This window comes from Bidens hawaiensis, unplaced genomic scaffold (genome assembly GCF_021521415.1).
Source record: "Bidens hawaiensis isolate Kalapana, Puna unplaced genomic scaffold, B.hawaiensis_p1.1 tig00025960_1, whole genome shotgun sequence".
In the NCBI taxonomy this organism is placed as follows: domain Eukaryota; kingdom Viridiplantae; phylum Streptophyta; class Magnoliopsida; order Asterales; family Asteraceae; genus Bidens; species Bidens hawaiensis.
Genome location: NW_027494162.1, coordinates 285,855 through 307,788, shown reverse-complemented (window position 1 = coordinate 307,788; position 21,934 = coordinate 285,855). Strand labels below are relative to the sequence as shown.

General features: G+C 35.3%; 4 protein-coding genes, 1 long non-coding RNA gene and 1 pseudogene across 6 annotated transcripts; 2 read left to right on the top strand and 4 right to left on the bottom strand.

Annotated features, from left to right (window-relative positions):
- Positions 1 to 821: 821 nt before the first annotated feature.
- Positions 822 to 1,263, top strand: LOC143572509 (uncharacterized). Its single transcript, XR_013142270.1, has 3 exons — positions 822 to 925; positions 1,034 to 1,102; positions 1,190 to 1,263. It is a non-coding gene; the product is annotated as an uncharacterized LOC143572509 (long non-coding RNA).
- A 4,660-nt stretch (positions 1,264 to 5,923) lies between these two features.
- LOC143572524 (uncharacterized) lies at positions 5,924 to 8,132 on the bottom strand. Its single transcript, XM_077057669.1, has 4 exons — positions 6,811 to 8,132; positions 6,601 to 6,721; positions 6,443 to 6,515; positions 5,924 to 6,133 (listed from the first exon to the last, which is right to left on the bottom strand). Exons 1-4 carry the CDS (start codon positions 6,824 to 6,826, stop codon positions 5,924 to 5,926), a joined length of 420 nt encoding a protein of 139 aa, XP_076913784.1. The 5' UTR covers positions 6,827 to 8,132.
- Positions 7,831 to 8,624, top strand: LOC143572523 (protein VACUOLELESS GAMETOPHYTES-like). The gene is made up of 3 exons (XM_077057668.1): positions 7,831 to 7,878; positions 7,954 to 8,169; positions 8,292 to 8,624. Exons 1-3 carry the CDS (start codon positions 7,831 to 7,833, stop codon positions 8,622 to 8,624), a joined length of 597 nt encoding a protein of 198 aa, XP_076913783.1.
- A 651-nt stretch (positions 8,625 to 9,275) lies between these two features.
- LOC143572518 (bZIP transcription factor 17-like) lies at positions 9,276 to 12,580 on the bottom strand. Its single transcript, XM_077057664.1, has 2 exons — positions 10,649 to 12,580; positions 9,276 to 9,783 (listed from the first exon to the last, which is right to left on the bottom strand). The coding sequence occupies exons 1-2, from the start codon at positions 12,507 to 12,509 to the stop codon at positions 9,305 to 9,307; spliced, it is 2,340 nt and encodes a 779-aa protein (XP_076913779.1). The 5' UTR covers positions 12,510 to 12,580; the 3' UTR covers positions 9,276 to 9,304.
- A 1,342-nt stretch (positions 12,581 to 13,922) lies between these two features.
- On the bottom strand, positions 13,923 to 17,178 carry LOC143572522 (psbP domain-containing protein 6, chloroplastic-like; annotated as a pseudogene). Its single transcript, XR_013142272.1, has 4 exons — positions 16,930 to 17,178; positions 16,805 to 16,814; positions 15,436 to 15,765; positions 13,923 to 14,667 (listed from the first exon to the last, which is right to left on the bottom strand). The product of XR_013142272.1 is annotated as a psbP domain-containing protein 6, chloroplastic-like (transcript).
- A 3,419-nt stretch (positions 17,179 to 20,597) lies between these two features.
- LOC143572521 (uncharacterized) lies at positions 20,598 to 20,990 on the bottom strand. Its single transcript, XM_077057667.1, has one exon. The coding sequence runs from the start codon at positions 20,988 to 20,990 to the stop codon at positions 20,598 to 20,600; it is 393 nt and encodes a 130-aa protein (XP_076913782.1).
- Between the last annotated feature and the right edge of the window lie 944 nt (positions 20,991 to 21,934).

The following is a 21,934-nucleotide window of genomic DNA, read 5'->3' as shown; positions in this document are numbered from 1 at the left end:
ATAAAGGAAATCAAAGTTTAACCGTTATATAAAAACTACTACTAATTATAATAATATTAATAATAAGATCACAGTTTAGCAGCTATATAAAAGCTAATAATAATTATAATAATAATAATATATGTAAGGGAAATACCATTATGGTATGTGACCTAAATAAGTTAAGTCTAAGCCCTAAGGTATTCAATTCTCTCTAAAAATCCTTAACTTTAATTCTACTTCTCCACGAATTCCTATCCTCAACCATGTCCTCGGAGAGGTTTAGGTCTATCAAATCATGCCTAATCCTCTCATCCCAAGTCAATTTCGGTGGTCCTCTACCCCTCCTCCCCTCTATAGTAATGTTTTCTACGGATCTAACAAGATTCGTCGTCTGTCTTCTCTTTACATGTCCAAACCATCTCAATCTCCACTCTCTTATCTTGTCTGCTATGTTCGCCACCCCTAATCTCTCGCGAAACACAACGTTTCTTATTCGGTCTAGCCTTGTGTGCCCACACATCCAACGTAGCATTCTCATTTCTGCTACCTCCAACTTCCGCACTTGTGCCTTCTTGATGGCCCAAGAATGTTAATTGAGCATATGTTCATACAAGCATAAAAGGGATCAAATACAAACCACTAAGATACTTAAAAACTCGTGAAAGCAATTTTAAACACATTCTTGTTTTTTTTTTCCAATTTGTATTTTTTCAATTTTTTATGTTATTAATCTTTGGCAAAACCGCAAAACCAAAAAGAAATTAAAAAAATATGTATGTAGCTCACAAAAGTATATATATGTAAACATCATAATATCAAAAATTTGTACCCTTTTATGCATATTTTTCTTATTATTAGCTCAAAAGTTGGAGGAAGAACTCGATGGATGGCTTAGGGAATGTGGTTTGACCAAGTCTTCCGACGTACGGGCTGTCATTGCTCCGTAAGTAAACGTGCACTTTCAATGTTACTCATAGTTTTGCTTTTTTAACCACTTTAAATTTATTTTCTTTAACTTGTTATTGTAATTTTGGTGGTATGATTCCACTAGACATGCAGGTTACTCTTATTCTGGACGTGCAGCAGCCTTCGCGTTTGGAAATATCGATCCAACTAACATGTAAACCTTATTCATCAAAAAACATAAAAATTTATATAATAACACACGTTTATTTTTATATATTAATATATATTTACATTATTTCAGCACTCGAATATTTCTTCTTGGTCCGTCACATCATCATTACACTCCTAAATGTGCTCTTTCTAAAGCAACAATTTCGTCTATTACAGCTCCGATACTTCTGTTACCGGGTTCGATTATGTAAGCCCTAGGTGACAGAATGTTGTGACTGTTGCCGAGTTCCATTATAGAACTCTAGGCGACGGGTCTGGCGACTTATGGTTGTCTATGAAGTAACAGGATGGTGTTGTCGACCGTGTTTGTGCTTTGATTATGAATGTAGCCCGTGTAGTCTCTGCTGTATTTATCTTCACATCATGAAAGAAATGACCACAAAGTGATTGTTGGTTTGAAGTGACAATGGATTAATCACATATCGAGTTGTAACACTTCTTAACAAGTGATGTTAGATTTTAACGCGCCCAAGTGTTCTTGAATTAGGACATCCATTACATTGTAGTCACAGTTAGTATATGCTAAACTAATTAATGAATTTGATTTATAATAGTCTGGCTCCGGGTCACAATCAAAGTGAACGGAAGATTTGAAATATTTATAATAGTTCTGGTACGGAAGTAGGCTGATATTTGGAGTGTTTGTTAACGGGCTAACACGTTGTCAACTGATCAGGTTCATCTCAGTTGATGATAAGGGTATTTTTGGAAATTTTGGCAGATTATATTTGGTTAATAACGGGTTAGACATAGTTTTTTCTTGATTTTGGGTTAATTATGTGGTAGTAGTATTGTATTCAACAGTTGTTGCAAGGGTATTTCAGGTATTTATGACTTAACTGACAGTTGGCAAATTGATATTTAGTTAGGCTCGATCTCGATCAAGATCTTTTTAAACAGATGGGATAAAAGGTAGCCTGTTCCGTGTTGAAAGTGGTTGTCCTGACTCAAAATAATATCTGTACATAACTATTTAAATGACAAAAAAAAAAGGATTTCTATTAGTTTGGATTATTGTTTGCTAATGTAGTGGTGATCTATTTGTTTCAAGGTTTCGAGAGTTTTGAGTGAAGACGTCAACAAACAAGGTCTCGGAAAGACCCCTCTTCGTGTTGCTAAAGCCCTTCATGAAGGCACTAGAGGTAAACTTTTGATTTCCTTTTAGGAGTTAATCTGTCTATGAAAATTACTATATAAACATAATTGTAAGTTAACTGGACTTGAAATGAGAGGAGTTGTAATGATAAGTCATATGAGCCACACAGAGAGTATTTTGTTCTTTTTTAACATTTGTGTAGTCATGAAAAGTCTTTGTTCATTTTCCTTTACAGGTGGACTACATATTAGGAGATAAAGATATCATATATGATACGATATGTCACAAATGAAACAAGAAGAATCATATAAGCACTTTCGAATTGATGTTTGTTGGCGAACTTATCAGACGTTAGTATGTATGTACCAAAAACTTTTTCATATAAAATGTTCTGCCACAACATGCTGGGTAGGGGTATGAATACTAGAATCAATTCTTTATCAAAATCAGATTACATTAATTTGTATCATTAGGCTAATAGAATCAATTCTTCTTTTTTTTTCTAGCAAAATGACACATGTAAGAACATGAAGTAAATTTAATATTACTTTTGCAATTTTTGTGTTTATTTGGAGTGTCAAACATCACATTAGGTAGAAGAGTCAACCATATTTAGCATAACAGTTAGCTAGAATATGTGGCTAATTACATTATAATTCTAAATCCGTGTAACACTTGAGTTATAAAACCTAGACACAAACCCATGCGGATTCTGTTGTGCGGGTTATAAAACCTAGTTTGCTATTTAATTTTTAAAGTTCAAAACCTTATATATGTTACATCTTTAAAAATCAAATGCGGATACATAAAGATACCAAACAAAGAGAAAAAATAAAACAAAAACAAAAAGGAAAAAACAAATACCACAACGATAAAAAAAAACTTCAAAAAGGAGGGTGCATATCAACTAGTAAAATTGGAATGGAAAATAAATAAGATACCAAATAATCGTTTTATTTATTAATACGCTTAACAAGCCCAAACACATAAACAAAAACCGTCAGCCACACACTTTCCTGTCCCCACCCCTCTTCTTTCACGACATGTCTTGATACAAGTATAAGGTTCACATGGATTAAACCTCCAAGTTTCAGAACACGCTTCGCCCGTCATCAGTGTGCTCCCTATATCAGTTAGACATAAATAAAGTAATACAAATAAGTAATATGTTAGCACAATCGTGTTACTCATATATAAGAAGGTTAGAAGTAAATAACTTGAACGCGTGATAAGCAAAAACTAATGTATAGCTTACCGACAGTTGCGACTATTAGTAAGATAGCAAAAAAAGTCTTTATAAAAGACATGCTTATGAGATTTTGTTGTATTTATTATAAAAGAATTATGTGGTGGAGTGTTACTTATAGTCAGGAATTTGTTGATCACAAACTAAATTTTGATGGAGTATTAAATAACAATATTTACATGATTTTAATAATATTAAATGACAGTAAATGCATGACATTAATAATGATAATTTTAATAATATTAAATTGCAACAAATACATGACATTGATATTGTTGAATAAGAATAAATTCATGATATTAATAATATAAAATTATAGTAAGTGTATACTATTAATGATATTACTGTGAAAACGTTATACTAACAAGATCTAGTTTTAAGACATTACATGAATTTGAGTTGAGATTATGTTTGTTTGAAGATTTACTTAAATTATATACATGAAAAAAACCTATATAAATTAGCTGATAAATAATAAACGAGTCGAGCGAGAATTCTAACATACAACTAACAGGTCAAGCTCGAGCTTTTAAAAAAGAGCTCGAAATAAACCAAGCTTGAGCCTAGTCAAGCTCAAGCTTGACTCTGCTCGTTTACACCCGTTCACTTGTTTAGTATACACTAATGATTGGTGTGCTTGGAAGAATCTTATTTTACTTTTTAATGGGTTTTTATTAATAATAATCATAATCATAATATAAAATAGTTGTAAATAATTCTTTTACATAAACTAAACGCAATCATGGAGAAGATGAGGAGAGCATCACACGCAGGCTCATGGTACTCTAATCATTTTAAGTTCTTCTTTTAAACATTTTTTAATGATTCATAACCTTTTAATGGTTAAATGGTAGTCTTAAGTCGGAAAGTTTAAAAGTAATCATTAAGAGGTAGTCTTTTAAACATTTAGATTTGTGGTTATCGCTTAACCATTAGACAGCTATGAACATTTAAGAGATAGCCTCTTAATAATCAACTTCTTAATCATTAAGAGGCTACAAAACAACCCCTGAGTTGGGACCAAATGGTTAAGGGCAATGAGGTAAATAAAGTTTCTCTTTGCTCTACATGCAAGTCGCATGTTATTTCCTTCATTATCTTTTAACGTCCTTAAACTTTTTATACGTCATTTTGAAAAAAATTTACACCAAATAATTGTACGCTTTTTTTATATTTAATATAAATATACTATTGTTATACTTTTGAAAAAAAAATCCAAAATCCATTTGGGTAAAACGCAATTGACAAAACAACACATTAAAACACACAATGGACAACATATAAAAAACAATGACTTAGAATTTATAACACACCATATTGAAAACCCAATTGAAAAGGACATGTATTAAAAAACACATGACTAACCTAACCTAATATATATATATATATATAAATGATCTAATACAATAATCTCTTATCGTACAATAGGTACGTGAGTTTCTCGAACGTCGATTTGTGGAAACACGCGGTGGCAAAATTTTAAATTTGTTCAAATCCGATTTCGTCTCTAATTAAATCATTTGCTCATCAACCACGATCATACATAGACTCATCAGAAACATAATCAAATTTAAATTGAAAATGGAACGGTGTTCTCCATCTTTGTTCTAGTTCATGGAGTTAGACTAATTGAAGATTGAGAATTGGACTAATCGAGCAATTGAACTTAACAAACAATAATGAAGGTTCAATTTTGTTTTAGAGTAATTCATATAAAACCTAATTTTAACATATCTGAGCCGTTAAACGTTTAAACGTTCAAAGGTTTGTTTAGTACAAAAAGTTTAGAATGATCTTCAAAAGCACATCCAAACACCCCTATAATTTTTTAATGCTTTTTTAAATGATTTCTTCTAATATTTTTTCTGTTGACAAGCAGATGTCAAAGAATTGTTCGGCGAAAATAAAAATTAAATTTCTACGATACGAGCAATCGAGCCAATGCAAAAGCACACGAGACAGCAGTGTGAGTTAAGCATCAGCAGCAGCCAGATTGGGCCACTAAGATTTCTGATATTATGTTTATACATTTCAATATTTGAATAAATGATCATGTTTGCTTCTTGTCAATAAGATGACATTTCTGAATCTTAATATTTAAAAAAACATGTTTAACATAACATTATAACACAATCGTCGAACGTTCAATAATTAATATAACAATCATATTTTGTTAAGTTTGGCGAGGAGGAAGACGGATGCAGAGGTGACAGCGGCAGGGACGGATTTATTTAATTGAGTACCGGGTCAAGCGAACCAGGTGTTTTTCGAACCGTAGTGGAGCATTTAATAGCGACTTTTTTAGCGAACTAGGTGTTTTTCGAACCGTAGTGGAGCATTTACTTGACCCGAACCGTTAAACCAATCCGAATTGTCAACCCGACCCAATTTTTTTATACGCGTTCTTATATATTTAGAGCATCTTAAAATAGCGAACCAGATAAAAAAAAATTCTAAATCCGTCACTGGACAGCGGGGATGAAAACGTCATTGGGAATGGCTTTCGGGGCGGCCCGTTGCTTGATGAATGTGGTTACGATAGGTATTCCGAAGATGAAGAGGAATATGTCTTTGATTCCCATTCCGGTTACACCGGAATCCAAGATTACATCTTGCAAGATTCTTTGAAACTCTTCCTTGGTTATTGACTTCTCTTTTCCTTTGTGGTGCTTCTGCAATTCATTCTCATTATTCCATTCCAAATATTTCACCAACTTTTGAATCATATTTGTTTGACCAAAATAACAAATCTGAATTGTGTTCTTGTGTTTGTTAGAAGTAATTAAAGGTAATTATTTTTATGTTAAAAAGTGTCAAATAATAATAAAATAACAATAATAATAATAATTATATTATTATTTTTATAAAGAAACAAGTCAAATAGTCAAACAATGAAAAGGGTTTGTTTAATTCAAAGACTTAGACTATTGTAACAAATTTGTTATTTTTCTTAAAGAAAGCAAAGTATCATAAGAGCTTACATGGTAGGCTTGTTCAAGGGTAGAAGTCCTTGGAACATGAAATTGAGTGCTACCAAGCATGGTGTTCATTTCTCTATCAAGACAAAACATACAATAATAAGATATTGTTGCATTTCTTGATTTTATGAGAAAATGCTAAATAAAAAGGTGAAAAATACTCGACGATCTCACTGACTGCATGATAAAACTCAGCCGAGTTCCATTTCTTGTTACCATCTGAAAAGTGTTTATCATAGAATTTTCCTATCATTGGACCGATATCCTTCTTTTCTTCTTTTCCTGTCGAGCCGATCCATCCACTTCAAACATTGTAAAAATATGAGGAAAAAAAAGAAAAATATATAGAAATAGACAAGTTGGAAAGATACCAATAGATTGGCCCATGTCTTACAAAGGTTGAACGAGACTTGAGTTTATGTGTAGTAATATATATGAAGAAAAGGATAGAAGTTCATATAAATGATTCTTGTCAAGGAATATAGGAATACTTGCATAGTGGTCAAGAAGAGTACTTGTGCTTTTGAATGAAGTAAAGAATATTAAGAGTTTATGTAAGGATTTGTTCATCTTCTTTATAATATATAACAAAAGCCCTTCAAATACATATAACAAATTAAAATTTTGAACTTTTAAAAAAAAAGATCTTATTTAATATTTAATACATCAAAGTTATTATAAAAAATCGAGTTGTATATGAACCAAGGGTATTCACGAATTACATGTACCCGTCATCTCGTCTTAACCAAACAAAAATTTGTGAGTTTAAACTTGTTACACAACCCTTACCATGATTACTCACATCTCCTGATCAAATACAACGTTATTACCACAACTCAATTTAAATTATATGCGACATGGCGCAAACAATATAATATTCATACAACATGGCGGTGTTAAGAGGGTTTAGGATCCATTGAACATCCAACTGGCAAAATTTTCTATCAGTAGGCTATTTAATGTTGTCATTTTCTTATAGTTTGACCTCTTAAATTATCGTCAGTAGAGTAGTTGAAACTAATATAAAATTTATGATATGTCATGGGCCCCTATCAATACACCCAATCAAGTGAACATGTGTAGTTTTCTATACTTAGATACACACTAATAATACTTGAAAATCAATTCAAAAACAAAACTAAGGAAACAACTCATTGATCCCTTATAAGGTCTGCCCAAACAAAGTCAAGCTCATCATATCCAACATCCATAAATCAAATCCAGTTATAACAAATCTATAAAGTCCACAAAGGAATCCATAGAGTTGACTTCTTAACATAATATCCACTTGCCCATAGTTGACTTTGACTTGGTCCATACCAAATCATCAAACCATCTATACATACATTTACATATCTCCACTTTCACAAAAACAAAGAGATCTGCAAATCATGGAGTACAAGCATTTCAGCCATGAACACAACTTGTCCATGTACCAAGTGCAACTCGGGCAACAACTGCGGTGCTCTGGCTGTGACAAATTCTATGATAAAACTATCTAAGCATGTTGGCAGTGCAACTTTTTTCTTCACGAGCATTGTGGGAACGCCACTCGATATATAAGACACCATTTTCATTCTCCTCATTATCTCATTCTTAGCCCATACCCGACTTACCCGTCAAATTGTTTTTTGTGTAACGCGTGTGGTACTACCGGGACAAGGTTTTCATATTGTTGTGCTTTGTGTGAAGTTGATCTGCATGTCAATTGTGCTTTCCTCCCTCCAAAGGTATGCTAGTTCTTTAATTATGTTGTTTTGTTAAATGTGATTTTGGTTATTTAAGCAAGATTAGCAATAGATCGAAAGGGGTTTGACCGTTTGACTACTAACAATTGTGTTTACACAAATAGGTAACTCATAAAGCTCACCCGCACGAGCTAGACCTTAACCATGGAAGCCCAGCTGGGGTTCCGAACCAAGTTTGCAAAATGTGTAGAAAGTCATTGGATGCAAAGCATTGGTCTTACGAGTGTCGGGTGTGTGCAAACTATGGAGTTCACACGTTATGTGCAACAAACGAGATAAAGATGGGTTTGTATCAGATGGATGATGGGTCAGATCCCGAACCTAGTGAACCAACGACTCAACCGGGTCCAAGTAATGGTCAGGCTGAGGTAGAACTAACGCCAATGGAAGCTCTGGCAATTCTTATGGGACTCTCAAATGCTGCTTCTTATGTATGAGGCTATAAGCTTTCATCATTATCGTTTTTCATAACCGTTTTAAACTAGTTTTCATATGAATAACCATGAGTTCGACTGTTCAAGCCTTAATTTTTCGAACTACATCAAATGTATTGAATTTGACGCGGATTGTAATCATTTGTAACTTGCTAAAATTATTCTCTTTAAATGTACAAAATGTGAAATGTGTATTGTTTTTTGTACCAGTAGACCCGAAACTACCCGAAACTGATAAAAAAGATAATGATTGTAACATGCTATAGACAATTACAATGTGTATTATTTATTTTGATGATTATGACAAAACAATTAACACGGAATCTGTATTCGACCATACGTGCCAATTCACGATAATCTAGTTACTAAAGCACTTTTGATTTAGGTTATTCATAAGTTTATGATTATATTCGTCCATCAAAATCGTTTCTTTTTATATTCGTTATAAACGAAAACTAAACCAGGTACACATCTAGCATCTAAATGATCTACAAATATATAGGTTCCATAAAAAGTAAAATAGGTAAATAATATGAACTTAAAAAGAATGAGATAGCTAAAATTGTATGATATAATAAGTCACTATATCCAGACCATAAAGAACACAACTAATATTCAAAACTAAAACATATCCATTCCTATATCATGAGTTTATATCTACAAAAGTTTCATTATGTTAATTATTAAGCTGTTACAACATGACTACCTCCTTTCAAAGGAAGCATGCAAGAGTACGTCACATACTTCACACTATCCAAAAGAACCACCACAAATATTCTTGAAAATGATTTACCTTTTCCACCACCACCAATACCGCCCATCACGCCGTCCACGTCACCTCCATCACCCGCCTCCCGAGGGTCAACAAGCACCGAAACGACCATTGATGAAACCGACTTGTTTTTGAGGTGGTCCTCGTGCTTTGAGTCATGACCCGATACTTGTTCTTTGGTGATGTTGGTGGTGGAATCTGAAAGAGGTATTGGAAGACTGTGGAGGATTCTTCTGTTCTTCACGGTGGTGATGTGGGTTGAGTTGTGGTGGTTTTCTGTGGCAGTGATGTTTACTGCTGACGTGGCAGGGATTATGGCTCCTGAAGCTCCAGCCACAGATGCATCAAACTGAAATACTTCAGTGCACATCCCTGAACTCAACATTAGTCCTGTGTAACACAAAACAGTTTTAGATTAGTACCCTTTTAAAACATAAACAATCACATTGTTATGTTTTATTGAGTAATCACAATCAGGTAAAAAAAAGGCTCCTTCAGCTGGGAGTTGGGGGTGTAAACAAGCCAAACCATTTGTAAGCTACTCGAGAGCGGCTAGCTAAAGCTCAAATCAAGCCGAGCTTAAACGAGCAGAAGCCTAAAAGTATGCTTGTTTATCAAACGAGCCTGGGTCGAGCCCAAACTTCACTTATCGAGCTCGAATCTGGCTCGCAAGCCTAAACGAGCCAAGCCACTTGTGAGCCACTCGAGATTGCCTCGCTAAATGCTCGAATCGAGCCCGAGTTTAAACGAGCTCGAGCCTTAAAATAAGCTTGTTTAATAAAGGAGCCCGAGCTTCACTTATCGAGCTCACCCTGATAAGACTTAAGCGAGCCTATTCTTTATATAATGTTTTCTAATATATACTAACTATATATATTTATACAATAATTATTATTATTATGCACAAATTTATGATAAAAATAATTAAATAATATATATTATGTTATATATAGGTATTATAACAAAATATATATAAACCTAATAATGACTGTATATAAATCTAATAATTTATAAAACGAGCCAAGCTCGAGCTTTGGCAACAGAGCTCAAGCCCTCGTTAGGTAAACGAGACAAGCTCGAGCCTAGATGAGTTCAAGCTCGGCTCGGCTCGGCTCGTTAACACCCTTACTCACCAGGAGCAACCTCTCAGTCTCCTTAGACCCTACTTATGAGTGGAATTTCACTGGGTACATTTGTTTGTTTGCCTGTTTAGGTATTGCTAAATTGTAGTAAAGATACAAAATTGAACATTTACCAGAAAGACCTTCGCGAAACCATTGCTGCATGTTACCATTAACATGTTTTGACTGCAAATTCTCCTCATTTGATGGAAGTGCTCTTTGATGATCACTTGAAGTCCTATACATATGCGGTTGTCTTCCACCAATCCTGTTTACAGCTGGAATAGGGATTGCAGGGACCAAATCTAGAGCAACTGCTAAACCAGTATCGTCCTTTTCAACAGTTTCTTGTTCTTCCTTTTTAACCAACTCTTGTTCTTCCCTAAATGCAATAGCTTTCTCACTTGCTAGAACAGATGAGATTATCAAACTACCATCAATTTTCACAAGCTTATTGTTCCTCGGTACGTAAAGAGACGCAACTAGAGGCTCACTAGCGTTACGATTAGTTAAATTAGTTCCATTCACATGTTCATCACTCATCAACACCCTCCCTTGGTGTTGCTGATTGTCAAACTTATAATGATTAGGCTTAACAGAATAACTACCATTCGTTACTCCACCAAATTTCACATTCATAATCGGAACCAATCCACCAAAAAGCACAATAAATAGCAACAATCCAATGAAGCTAATACTAGCAACCTTTCTGGTTTTGGTCTTTGATGTACCGTCAGTTTTCTTAACATCTTTTTTCAATTTCTGTGAAGATGCAGGCTGTTGAGTCTTCAATTTTGGGATTGGGAGCAATGGCACTTGAGAACCGTGTGATTTAACAACATAAGGCGGATATTGCATCCACGGATATCCAACTGGAGCCATTGCAGGGTGCGGTGGATACGTTACCGGAGGTGAACACATACCACCACCGGCACCGGCAACCATTTGTTGCTTCAAAGTTGCATTCTCGGCTGCAAAGTAACTAACTCTAGCATTCAAATCCTGAATAGTTGCATGCATTGCCTTAACTTTATCCTCTAACTCCTCAACATATTGTTTTTTCCTCTGGCGAGATAGCTGTGCGCTCTCACGGTTTCTAATCAACCGCGCTTTCTTCTTATCATCCGTTTCATTAACCTGATTTAATCTTTCAGTAATTATAGAACCTTCATTCGACCTACGGTTCTTAATCGTTCTAGCCTCCGAATTCACATCAAAACTCTCGTTCTTCCTCTTCAACACGAAATTACTCGCCGTCTCACGCTTCATCTTCCTATTAACAACCGAATTTCCAGAATCAGGAGATGGACAATTCACAGCAAGCTCCGATCCAGACGAAACCGGATTCTCATTCCTCTCTAAATTCACATTTTCATCAACAAAAACTCTTCCTGAATCATCCGAAGTGTTATGTTCAGACACGAAATTACTCTTCAAATTCCGATTAACGGAGTTTCCAGAATCAGGAGACGGATGATTCATAGCAGGTTCCAATCCACCCGATCCGCAGCTTCCGGATCCCTGAGACGAAACCGGATCCTCCTTCCTCAATTCCAAAGGCGAATCGTTCAAAATCCTCTCTAAATTCAAAGTTTCCTCACCGAAACCATCCGGTGACGAAACATCAACAATTCCACACCCGTCCAATCCGTAATTTCCTAATAATAAACTATCGTTCCTCAATTCCGATATTAAATTCACATTTCCATCAACAAAAACTCTACCGGAACCATCCGGTGACGTAAAGTTAGGGTTTCCAGAACAATTACCTGACACCGTACCAGCAGTTTCACAATCAGGCACAAAATCGATGAATTCTTCAGGATCAGGAGACGGTAGATCGAACGGATGAGATTGATTAATGAAAAACTGATCATCGTCGAATGAGAAGAAGTCGTCGTCGAACGTGAGGTCATCGTTGGAGAGTATGTAAGGGCTGAGAGGTGGAACTGGAAGCGAGGATAATGGATCGTCGATGGCGGTTGCGTCGGTCATTGTTTTAGGGTTTTGGTGGCGGACTCGTCGGAGATGATGAAGGTTCTAGCGGCGTTAGAGAAAAGAGAAAGAGAAACGTGTGTTTTGCTTAAAGGGAAAATTAACGCGAAGACCCTGCCCGAAGTTAATTAACTAAAAAAAGATAAATACGCGGGTAAGTCTCCGTTTAGACGGTTTTAGGTCAACTGCGAGCTAAAGTGCTAAACCATTAGTGACGGTTTTTAAATCTTGAAAACATAAACCGAATTATGACTAACGGTTTGGTTTCGGTTTGATTTTACGGTTTGTAGCTTGAAAGCAGCTAAATTTAGGAGTGCATTTTTTAACCGTACCCAAATACCCAATGCCACCAGAAATGAGTAAGTGACCCGGCATCTAATTGAACCGAACTTGAAAAAGTCGCTTACCGTATCCGAACTACCTTATTTGGGTCGGTTGTCAGCTAGGTTTTTCCAGATTCCCGTGAAACTTTAGACATAGTAATCTTGATTTTTTTATAGGTATAATTAGTATTTAGTTCAAATTCCAAGCTAACCTTTTCGATTTTCGAAGCTGACTAACCTCTTCGAACTTCGAAACTGAACCATAATATAAGCGGCCTATCAAACCGTTTGTTCCACAACTATCATTCGGAAACAATCGATTCTAGAGACATGCGATTTTACCATTTTTCTTATCATTTCTTTTTGGTTTTGAATATTTTATTTCTTTTTGGTTTTGGATTATGAAATTTGATGTTGTTAAAGTTGAATATGGTTTTACATTAAACCCGAATTTACATGTCCCATTCAACCGGAAACCTGAACAACCCAATCTTATTTGGGTCGATTCTTGGGTCAATTTTCTTTAAACACAAGCCCGAATAACCCGAGAAATTTACCCAAAGAACACCCCTAAGCTACATTATATACACAACTATTTGATAACCCCATTACTTGCCGAAACCTTCATTGTTGCTTACCGTATTATTTAACTAAAAATAAACCCGAACATATGATTAAAATTTCTTGGTTAGTATGGTGGTCAATAATGTGTGCATGATCCATTTTTATCATCTATATATGCTTGATGCACTTTTATAAACTTTTTGGGCTCACATATAAATTTAAATTTCCCTTCTTTTAGAAAACAAAAGATTGAAAAATTTAAGAATAAATTAAGAAACTAAAGGAATTATATATGTATTTTAACCTAAATCCCCTTTATCTATGCTACAATTTAATTTATACGAAAGTATATGGCAAGGTAACTTTAAACCATTGGGTCATGTAATAATATTATGTAAATACACTTAATGATGGTTTAGGCTAAAATGTATACAATTCCCTTGGTTTATTTATTTTTCTCAATTTAAAATAATAATGAAAATTTCATATATACTGTTAGAAACTTGTGTGATCTCATGACACAAAATAAACTTGTATTTACCTAACACGGAAAGTTAATACAAAATATACGCAAACATTGTAGAAACATGATTGCATGACACAAGCAAAATGTTCTTGATATTCAAATTGAATATGTACTTGCGCGTTAGCGTAGTTTAGCATACGCCGACACACATGTAATTATTTTGGTAGAATGGTAAGGTGGTTAGGGTATAGAATAAGAGATTAATGATTTAATCACTGTGGAGTGTAACATTTAGCCGGTCAACAAAAATTGCATGAATCCTGACTCATGATGTATAATTCCTCATTATATAATGCATCTATATCAATGGCTACCAAGGTCAATAATGGCAACATAGATGCTAAATTTACCTTTTGACCTATTTTGCCATTTGTATGCATAGTTCCATAAACAATTTGACTCCAAAGTTAGCTATCAATGATTGTTGACACCCCATGACCATTCAAATAAAACTCACAAAACATCAGTTGCTGCCATTACTTAGCTCTATTATGGAAACATAACAAAATATTGTTTATACAAAAAAATTAATAATTGACATGGATATTAGTATATACTTACATGGAGAAAAAGATTACACTTGGAAGGAATCTACTATAGCTTTCAATGTTTTTTGAGATGTGGGCCATTGTTTATCATTGGCACTAGCAACAAATAAGATGACAGTATTTCCCTTTGCTGTAGCCTTTGCAATATTGTGTGAACCAGTTAATGCAAAAGGAGTCTCTAAAACGTACCTATAATACTGCACAACATATCAAAAAATGTCAACCAAATATATATCACTTAGGATGTTATAATATAAGTGGCGCGTGAAGTCGTGAACACATGTCTCGTTCGTGTAACGAACGGACATGAACACACGTCTCGTTCGTTCATTTATGTGTTTGCATACTTTCATTTTGTTTCGTTAGTTACCTTTGTTTAAGTTCGTTCGTTTACGTCTGTTTATACATTCATTTAGAATACATAGGTCCATTTCAATTTAAGTCTAGTTGTATGAAATTAAAATATCAATCTTACAATTTAGTCTAGATTTATTAACTTTTTGCCTCAACAGATTAATGTCGACATTTACTTTAACTTGGTGTTCGCTCGGTTATGTCCACCCATCATATGGTCATTCGTTTATATTCGTTTATGTCCGTTTACATTTATGAACCGTCCATTTATACTATTAACAAACGAACACAGACACACTCATTTTCTTAACAAACGATCACGAACAAGAAAACCTCATTGGTTTAATTGTTCGTGTTCGATTGGTTCGTTTACAAGCCCAATTACATCTATAACCCTGCAATAATCACTAAACTTCCTCATAGAGCAACAAATTTAAATTACATCCTTTAATGGAAGATATATATATATATATATATATATATTTGCTCTTCTAGAGTATTAATGGTATATAATGCAGTTCAAGATGAAAATGTTTAACATCTACAAAGAAATTTAATAAGTTGTGTAAATAATAAAACATGATCAAAGAGATGAGTCTATAAGTCGATACCGTTTGGTCTCCAATCTTTTCAACTGATGTTTCAACAAGTTCTTCATCCAAATCAAGAGTATTTCCTGTAACAAACGGGCCAAGTGACCCAATAACCTTTTCCGGGCTGCCCATATCTTCAAGTGTTGCATTCGGTTTATTGGTCAAACGTATTAACGGTGAAGCCACCACTTGAACTTTGCCTTGTTTTTCATCCTCGAATTTCACCTCAATCCAAGGCTCTGCACATTTTGGTTGACAGTAATTTCCAGATGATATGTTAGGGATTCGCAACTGTTTCCATGTTGGTGGAAGAACAAATTGGTATGGCTGCACATTTCCTGCAATCAACTACAATCAAAATTTTACTATAGTAACAAATTCAGAAACTACAATAAAAAGGAACATGATTCTAGCATCAACAGTGTTGGTGTAGTCATTATATTTAGCCAGACTAGCTTCACATTACATGCACACAGGATAACAGATCACCTCAACCAACATAACAAATTGCCTATAACGATGTTGCGGCGGTCGGATGTGTTTTGACCCCAAAATGCCCATACAAGATACACAAAACGCGCCCATCACGTATGCGAAGAATTCATTATTAAACAAAGCTAAATTATAGGTAACATTTTAGCTTGTTACCTTTTAAATACTAAAATATAAAACATTCTCAACATCTCACCTCTTTGGTCAGATTTTTTAAAATTGTTGGTCTAATGAGTTCAAATAATCAAAACTCATTGCTCAATCGATGGTCGGATTTGGTCAATCGTATTTGCAAAACTCGGACCCCATTACAAATGCTAGGCGTTCGGTACTAAAATAATATTAAGAATTTGTTTAAAGATAAGATTTTAACTTGTTAACTATTAAACACTAAAAATCCATTGTCTAATTTGTTCCAATACTCAAAGCATTGCTCAATCGATGGTCAGATTAATTCAAAATGCAAGCATTAGTCTAATTTGTACAAATACTGGTTAACTGCATTTGAATGAGATTTGAAAACCTAAAATCAAATGCAATCGACGGTCTAATTTATTCTACTGGTTAACTGCATCAACTGCAGCAATGCGATATCAAAACCGGGAAACACGCACAAAAGATCAACCAAATATTATTCATTACTACATATGGCATATCAATGTCATCAATTGTCGTTCATTTGGATTAAATATAGGTCGAATAGTGTGGTTCTAGACTAGGAGAAATGGAGGAGATTTGATTTGTAATAGTGTCTTTTTCGTGTGGTGTTTTGTCTCGCCCGCTAGCTGCTTGTTAGCGGGTTGTTAGACTGTTTGTTTTATGAAATTTGCTGTTGGAAAAAAAAAACATATGACATATCAATGACCTATTATGGAGATTAAACAAACAAATTCACCCAGTCTCCACTGAATTATATATAACAGCTTAAAATTAGAGCACCTAAATGAACCTAATAAAATGACAAAATAAACCTAACTAATTTATAAACATTAAAGAGACGAATTCGATAAGGAAAACTACCAGCACGAAGAGTCTTTGGAAGAAGCTTGAAAGAGAACGAAAGTGGACTGCGGAAGGTAGGAACCGACCTCCACTTCTTTGGCGTGTGAGATGGAAGGAATTAAAGTTGTTAAGGGTAGTAATACAGTTGAGGAATTGTCTTCTAGAAGAATAAGATGGAGGTTTGGAGTGGTTAGGTTTAGGCTTGTTAGAAGAAGAAGCTGGCTTTGAAGAGGAGAAAATGGAAGATGACACAGAAGCTGAAGCCATGGATGAAGCTGAGAGGATACAGAGAGAGAGAGAGAAAGGTCTCCCGCTTTAATCAGGTTTTGTTTTCGACCGTTCGACAAGGTTGTTTTGGTTACGTGGACTGCAATGCAAGGCAATCCAAACAACCCCTTTTATTTCTGAGTCGTCTGGACGAGCAAAATTCGATACCGGTACCATTTCAATATTATCGGTATCAGTGTAACACCGCGTCTTAAATCCTATTAATATTTAGCTAAATATACTAACTTATAAAGTATAGGGACCAAAATGTAAAATCAGAAAACTTCATCCATCGCGATATGCAATGGGATAGGCATTAAGCCCATCGCGTAGCGCGACGGACTTGCACAACAACCCAGATTTGGGTGGCGTGGCGATACGCGATGGTTCAATTTATTAGACCATTGCGTAGCGCGATGACGAGGATCAGTAAGTGGACACGTGTCTAACTACGTGTCAACACGTGGCACGATATGACATGCCACGTGTCACCATCAGATAAGGCGGCGCCAAATTGCTGCGTCGCGATACGCGACGGGGTGAGAGGAACCCCTCGCGTATCGCGATGGGGTACGGATTTCGCCTATAAAAGGGGTGACGGGTATTGAGCTCTCCTCATCCCATCACACCTCTATTTTCACACACTTAGCATTGAAAAGCGTGCCCTATTGCCGTATCAAGCCGACGTGTCATTTTCTCGAAGTTCGTGCAAGTAATGAAGTCATAATCAAGTAGTAATCATATAAGCGAGTAGATCAAGATCCTGCCTTTTTCTTATTATCATTCTAAGTATCCGATCTAAGGTAGGAGTTATGTTTAAGTTATTTGAATTATAGTTTTGACAATCAATCGAGGCTGTGGCCTTTAACCTTGAAAGTATTTTTGTAAACATTCACATTCATAAACGAGTCTTCATAAACGTTACTTCATAGCAAAGTAATGTTAACCAAAGATATATTTTGGCGGGCATGTAGTAACTGTAAGGGTGATAACACTAGTAGTAAGTTTCTTGCCTAAGGAAAAGTAATTCGTACAAATCTCAATCAACCGAGTAACCCGTTTACTTACCTGGAGAAACTTACCAACATGTTATAACAGATTAAGCCAAAGCATGCTACATCAAACGTCACATAAAAACTAAGTGTTTTCATTCACAATCAAAGATAAACAATTTCAAGGTTAAGCTTAGCAACCATAGCTTAATCAAAACATCATTCAGGTATTTATTCAAACCTATTTATGTATAGGTTAAATATCATTCTCAATCAATCACAGTCAAGGTTTTCCAACACGGACGGTACAGGTGAATATGTTAACCTTTTCAATCAATCAAAACATATTTATACTCGACAAGATGAACGGGTGTTTGTTTTAACGAGTCAGTCAATGATTTCATGAGATTACATGATCTCTAAAACGTTATAATACAAAGTAGATAATAAAATCAAATCAGACCGAATATACATGTGTCTGGATTCAAACATAATTGTTAAGCCTAATCAGTCAAAAGCTAGATAGCCGCAGGCTAAACGGTCATGACTAGTTCTCTGTTCAGGGCCTCGTGGCTCGGAGAATACCGTTATGTGTGTAGGACAGTGGTACATATACCGGAAGCAGAAATGCTTCCGCTGAGCTTGTCGAGAAAACTATATTTGTATTGTAATGTCATTCAAATGTTTTATAGAGTCATACGTGTTCACCAGCATATAGCTGGCGTGTTTTTCCAACCCATTGCAGGTAATTAAGCTTAAGTAGCATTAGTAAGGATTGGAGTCTTAACGAAGATAGAAGCGCGTACGAGATGGCTCCGTTTTTTATAACTAAAATCCTTGTAATATGAAACGTATATTTTGTAACCTAAAACTTGGGTATTTAATTCCCAAGTAAATTTTAAATGTAAATTAATATTATTCAAACCTAAAGTCTTCCGCTAAAATTAACCCATAACTCTGATATATTTACAAAACAGGTACCAACTTGTGGTCACACGTCTAGGCCCTAAGTCGGGGTGTGACCATCAAAGTTTTGGATTTTAGTATTTCTCGAATTTTACCTTAAATACCAGACCATTCCAGTATCGTACTGGTACCGAACCGAAAATTTCGATACCGGTACCCAAAATTTGTGATTCTCTGGATCGGGATTTTTTGGCTCGTTTCAAACTCTTTTCTTGAGCTCGAGTTTGGCTCGTGAGTTGTTTTCTTCAAGCTTAGGTTCGGCTAGTAAGTTGCTTTTTCAAGCTCGAGTTTGGTGTGTAAGTTGTTTTTTCTTCTTACGAGAACTCGAGCTATGCTGGTTTCAAACTTTTTTTTCTGAAGCCCAAGCTCGGCTGGTGCGTTGTTTTTTAAAGCTTGGCCTTGCCTTATTTTTATAAATTAATTAGTTTATATATGTTTTTAATTACTTTTATATATCTTGAGAAAAATCTTATACGAGCCTAGGCTCGACTTGAGTTTGGTTGTGCAATGTGAAATTAATATACAAAAGTCTGAAATAGGTAAAACTTAGTTACACAACACTTGTTAAAACTCGATGAGTCAGAAGCCTAATTAAACAAGCTTCCCATGAGCTTGGGGTTTATAAGTAAACTAACTTATTTGAGGCTCGGGCACGCTCAAGTTCGAAAAAACTTGGCTCATTTCAAGATTTTTTTATCGATTCTAGCTCAGAGCTCGCAAGCAGCTCGACTCATTACACCGTACGAAAAAATGGTTACAAGCGTCAATGTTAAGCTGCTATATATATGTTAGGTTTCAATGTGTGCTTGATTTGCATTTGATAACTGTGGAATCCGAAATATAATTATTGGTCATGAATTTTATTCATATCGAAGGCTCTGTAAATTATGTGATAAATAGACTAATTCCATTTAATCTAAAAAGCAGTGATTACATCAAAACAAAAAACTAGACTACCCACATCACGGGGTGTATTTGAGTGTACTTATAGTTGAGGTGACAAACATATGTAAGAAGTGCAACATTGGAGCTACATGGATTTGGAGGTGATGCACTTCACAACAAACACCCAAAATGCATTTATGGTGGGGCCCATTATATTTAAAGTATTACTTCCTCTGTCTCAATTTAAATGTCCTAGTTTGATTTTTCAAGTCTTTATTTTACAACTTTGATCGTAAATATTTTTGTTCATGTCATATAATTCTTGATGAAAATTATATGAATGGATTGAGTTTTAAATGTATTTTACATTGATATAATTTTCATCAAGTATTATATGACACGAACAAAAATATTTACGGTCAAAGTTGCAAAAGAAAGACTTGAAAAGTCAAAATAGGACATTTAAATTGGGACGAAGGGAGTATTTTTTATTTATTTATTTATTTATTTTTTGAACTGTGACTATATTAAAAACACGGCAAACGCCAAAAAAGACAACAACAAACACCGACCGAATTACATGAGATTAAAAGAACACCAATCTACCCAAGAAACCCGTTGAAGTTTTGGTCTATTACAATACCAGAGGAACCCCAAGACCTTTACATCCTCAATAATATCTTCTACAATAACCGGTTTGTTTTCATAGATCAACTCGTTCCTAGCTTTCCAAATTCTCCAACAAGCAATGAAAATAATACCTTGGAACACTTCTTTTTTCACCTTAGACAAAGCAACAATGTTGTGAAATTCCACCAAATCTCTAATGGAAAAGCCAAAGAACCGATGAACTTTGCACCACGACGCAACCCCACTCCACACCTTGTCCGCTACACTGCAACCAGCAAAAAGGTGATCAACCGTCTCCTTAGCTGAATCACAAAGCCGACAAATATCCGAGTCCACCATGATGTTCCTATTTTTAAGAGCCTCCAGAGTAGGGATACGATCCAAAACGGCTCTCCAAATGAAAATATGGAATTTCCTCGGAACCTATTTAGACCGATCAAACACATATCTGTTACTCACATCCCGATCATCCACAATTAATCTTCTCACACCAGCCACTGAAAATTCTTTTCCAATGTCCCCTCTCAAAACCCATCGATCAGCTCCTCCAACCCCGAGAACCACACCCAACAGGATAAAAAGCTCCTCCCATTCTAAAAGCTCATCCTCCGAAGTCGGTTGTCTTCTCCATTCCCACATCCACTCAATCAAGGAACCAATCCTTCTGACCCTCTCATTCACAAAACATAGTTTTTTTTCCAACTTGAATAACTTTGGAAATAAGTCTTTTAACGGACCTCGATCATGCCACCAATCTACCCAAAATCTTATGGTTTTCCGTCCCCGATCTTTCCTCTGAACAGACTAACCAGACTGCACTGTCTGACCCTTATTTTCTTTACAACAACTCCGATATTTTCCAAACTCCCGTGATTTTTTTATTGACCGGGACAGATTCCCAACTTCTAGAGGAGCAGTGAATCGACTCAATAACTTTCCTCCAGAGACTTCCTTGTTCGGTTTTTAGCCTCCAGAACCATTTGGACAACAAAGATTGATTAACGTCTTTTAACCTAGATATACCTAGGCCTCCCTTATTGATCGGAGAAGCAACTCTTTCCCACGTGACCTAATGAATTTTCCTAACCTCTTCCGACCCTCCCCACGAAAATCTTTTAATCTTGCCTTCCAAGGTGCTGATCACGCTAACAGGAGCTTTAAAAATAGACTGATAGTATATAGGCAATCTTTCTAAAACCGACTTTATAATGACGACCCTCCCCTCAATCGAAAGAGAGGACACTTTCCATTTCGAAAGTCTTGAATCGAAAACCTCAATAACC

What these genes read in the sequence shown, in the direction of transcription:
- LOC143572524 (XM_077057669.1), bottom strand. An exon ending in GCAGTCAGTGAGATCGTCGA is followed by an intron (nt 6,516 to 6,600) that starts GTATTTTTCACC and finishes TTGTCTTGATAG; the next exon opens with AGAAATGAACACCATGCTTG. An exon ending in CCCTTGAACAAGCCTACCAT is followed by an intron (nt 6,134 to 6,442) that starts GTAAGCTCTTAT and finishes AATGAATTGCAG; the next exon opens with AAGCACCACAAAGGAAAAGA.
- LOC143572523 (XM_077057668.1), top strand. Translation starts at nt 7,831, where the DNA reads ATGGAGTACAAGCATTTCAGCCATGAACACAACTTGTCCATGTACCAA. An exon ending in ACAACTTGTCCATGTACCAA is followed by an intron (nt 7,879 to 7,953) that starts GTGCAACTCGGG and finishes GCATGTTGGCAG; the next exon opens with TGCAACTTTTTTCTTCACGA. An exon ending in GTGCTTTCCTCCCTCCAAAG is followed by an intron (nt 8,170 to 8,291) that starts GTATGCTAGTTC and finishes TTACACAAATAG; the next exon opens with GTAACTCATAAAGCTCACCC.
- LOC143572518 (XM_077057664.1), bottom strand. Translation starts at nt 12,509, where the DNA reads ATGACCGACGCAACCGCCATCGACGATCCATTATCCTCGCTTCCAGTT. An exon ending in GTTTCGCGAAGGTCTTTCTG is followed by an intron (nt 9,784 to 10,648) that starts GTAAATGTTCAA and finishes TGTGTTACACAG; the next exon opens with GACTAATGTTGAGTTCAGGG.
- LOC143572521 (XM_077057667.1), bottom strand. Translation starts at nt 20,990, where the DNA reads ATGGTGGACTCGGATATTTGTCGGCTTTGTGATTCAGCTAAGGAGACG.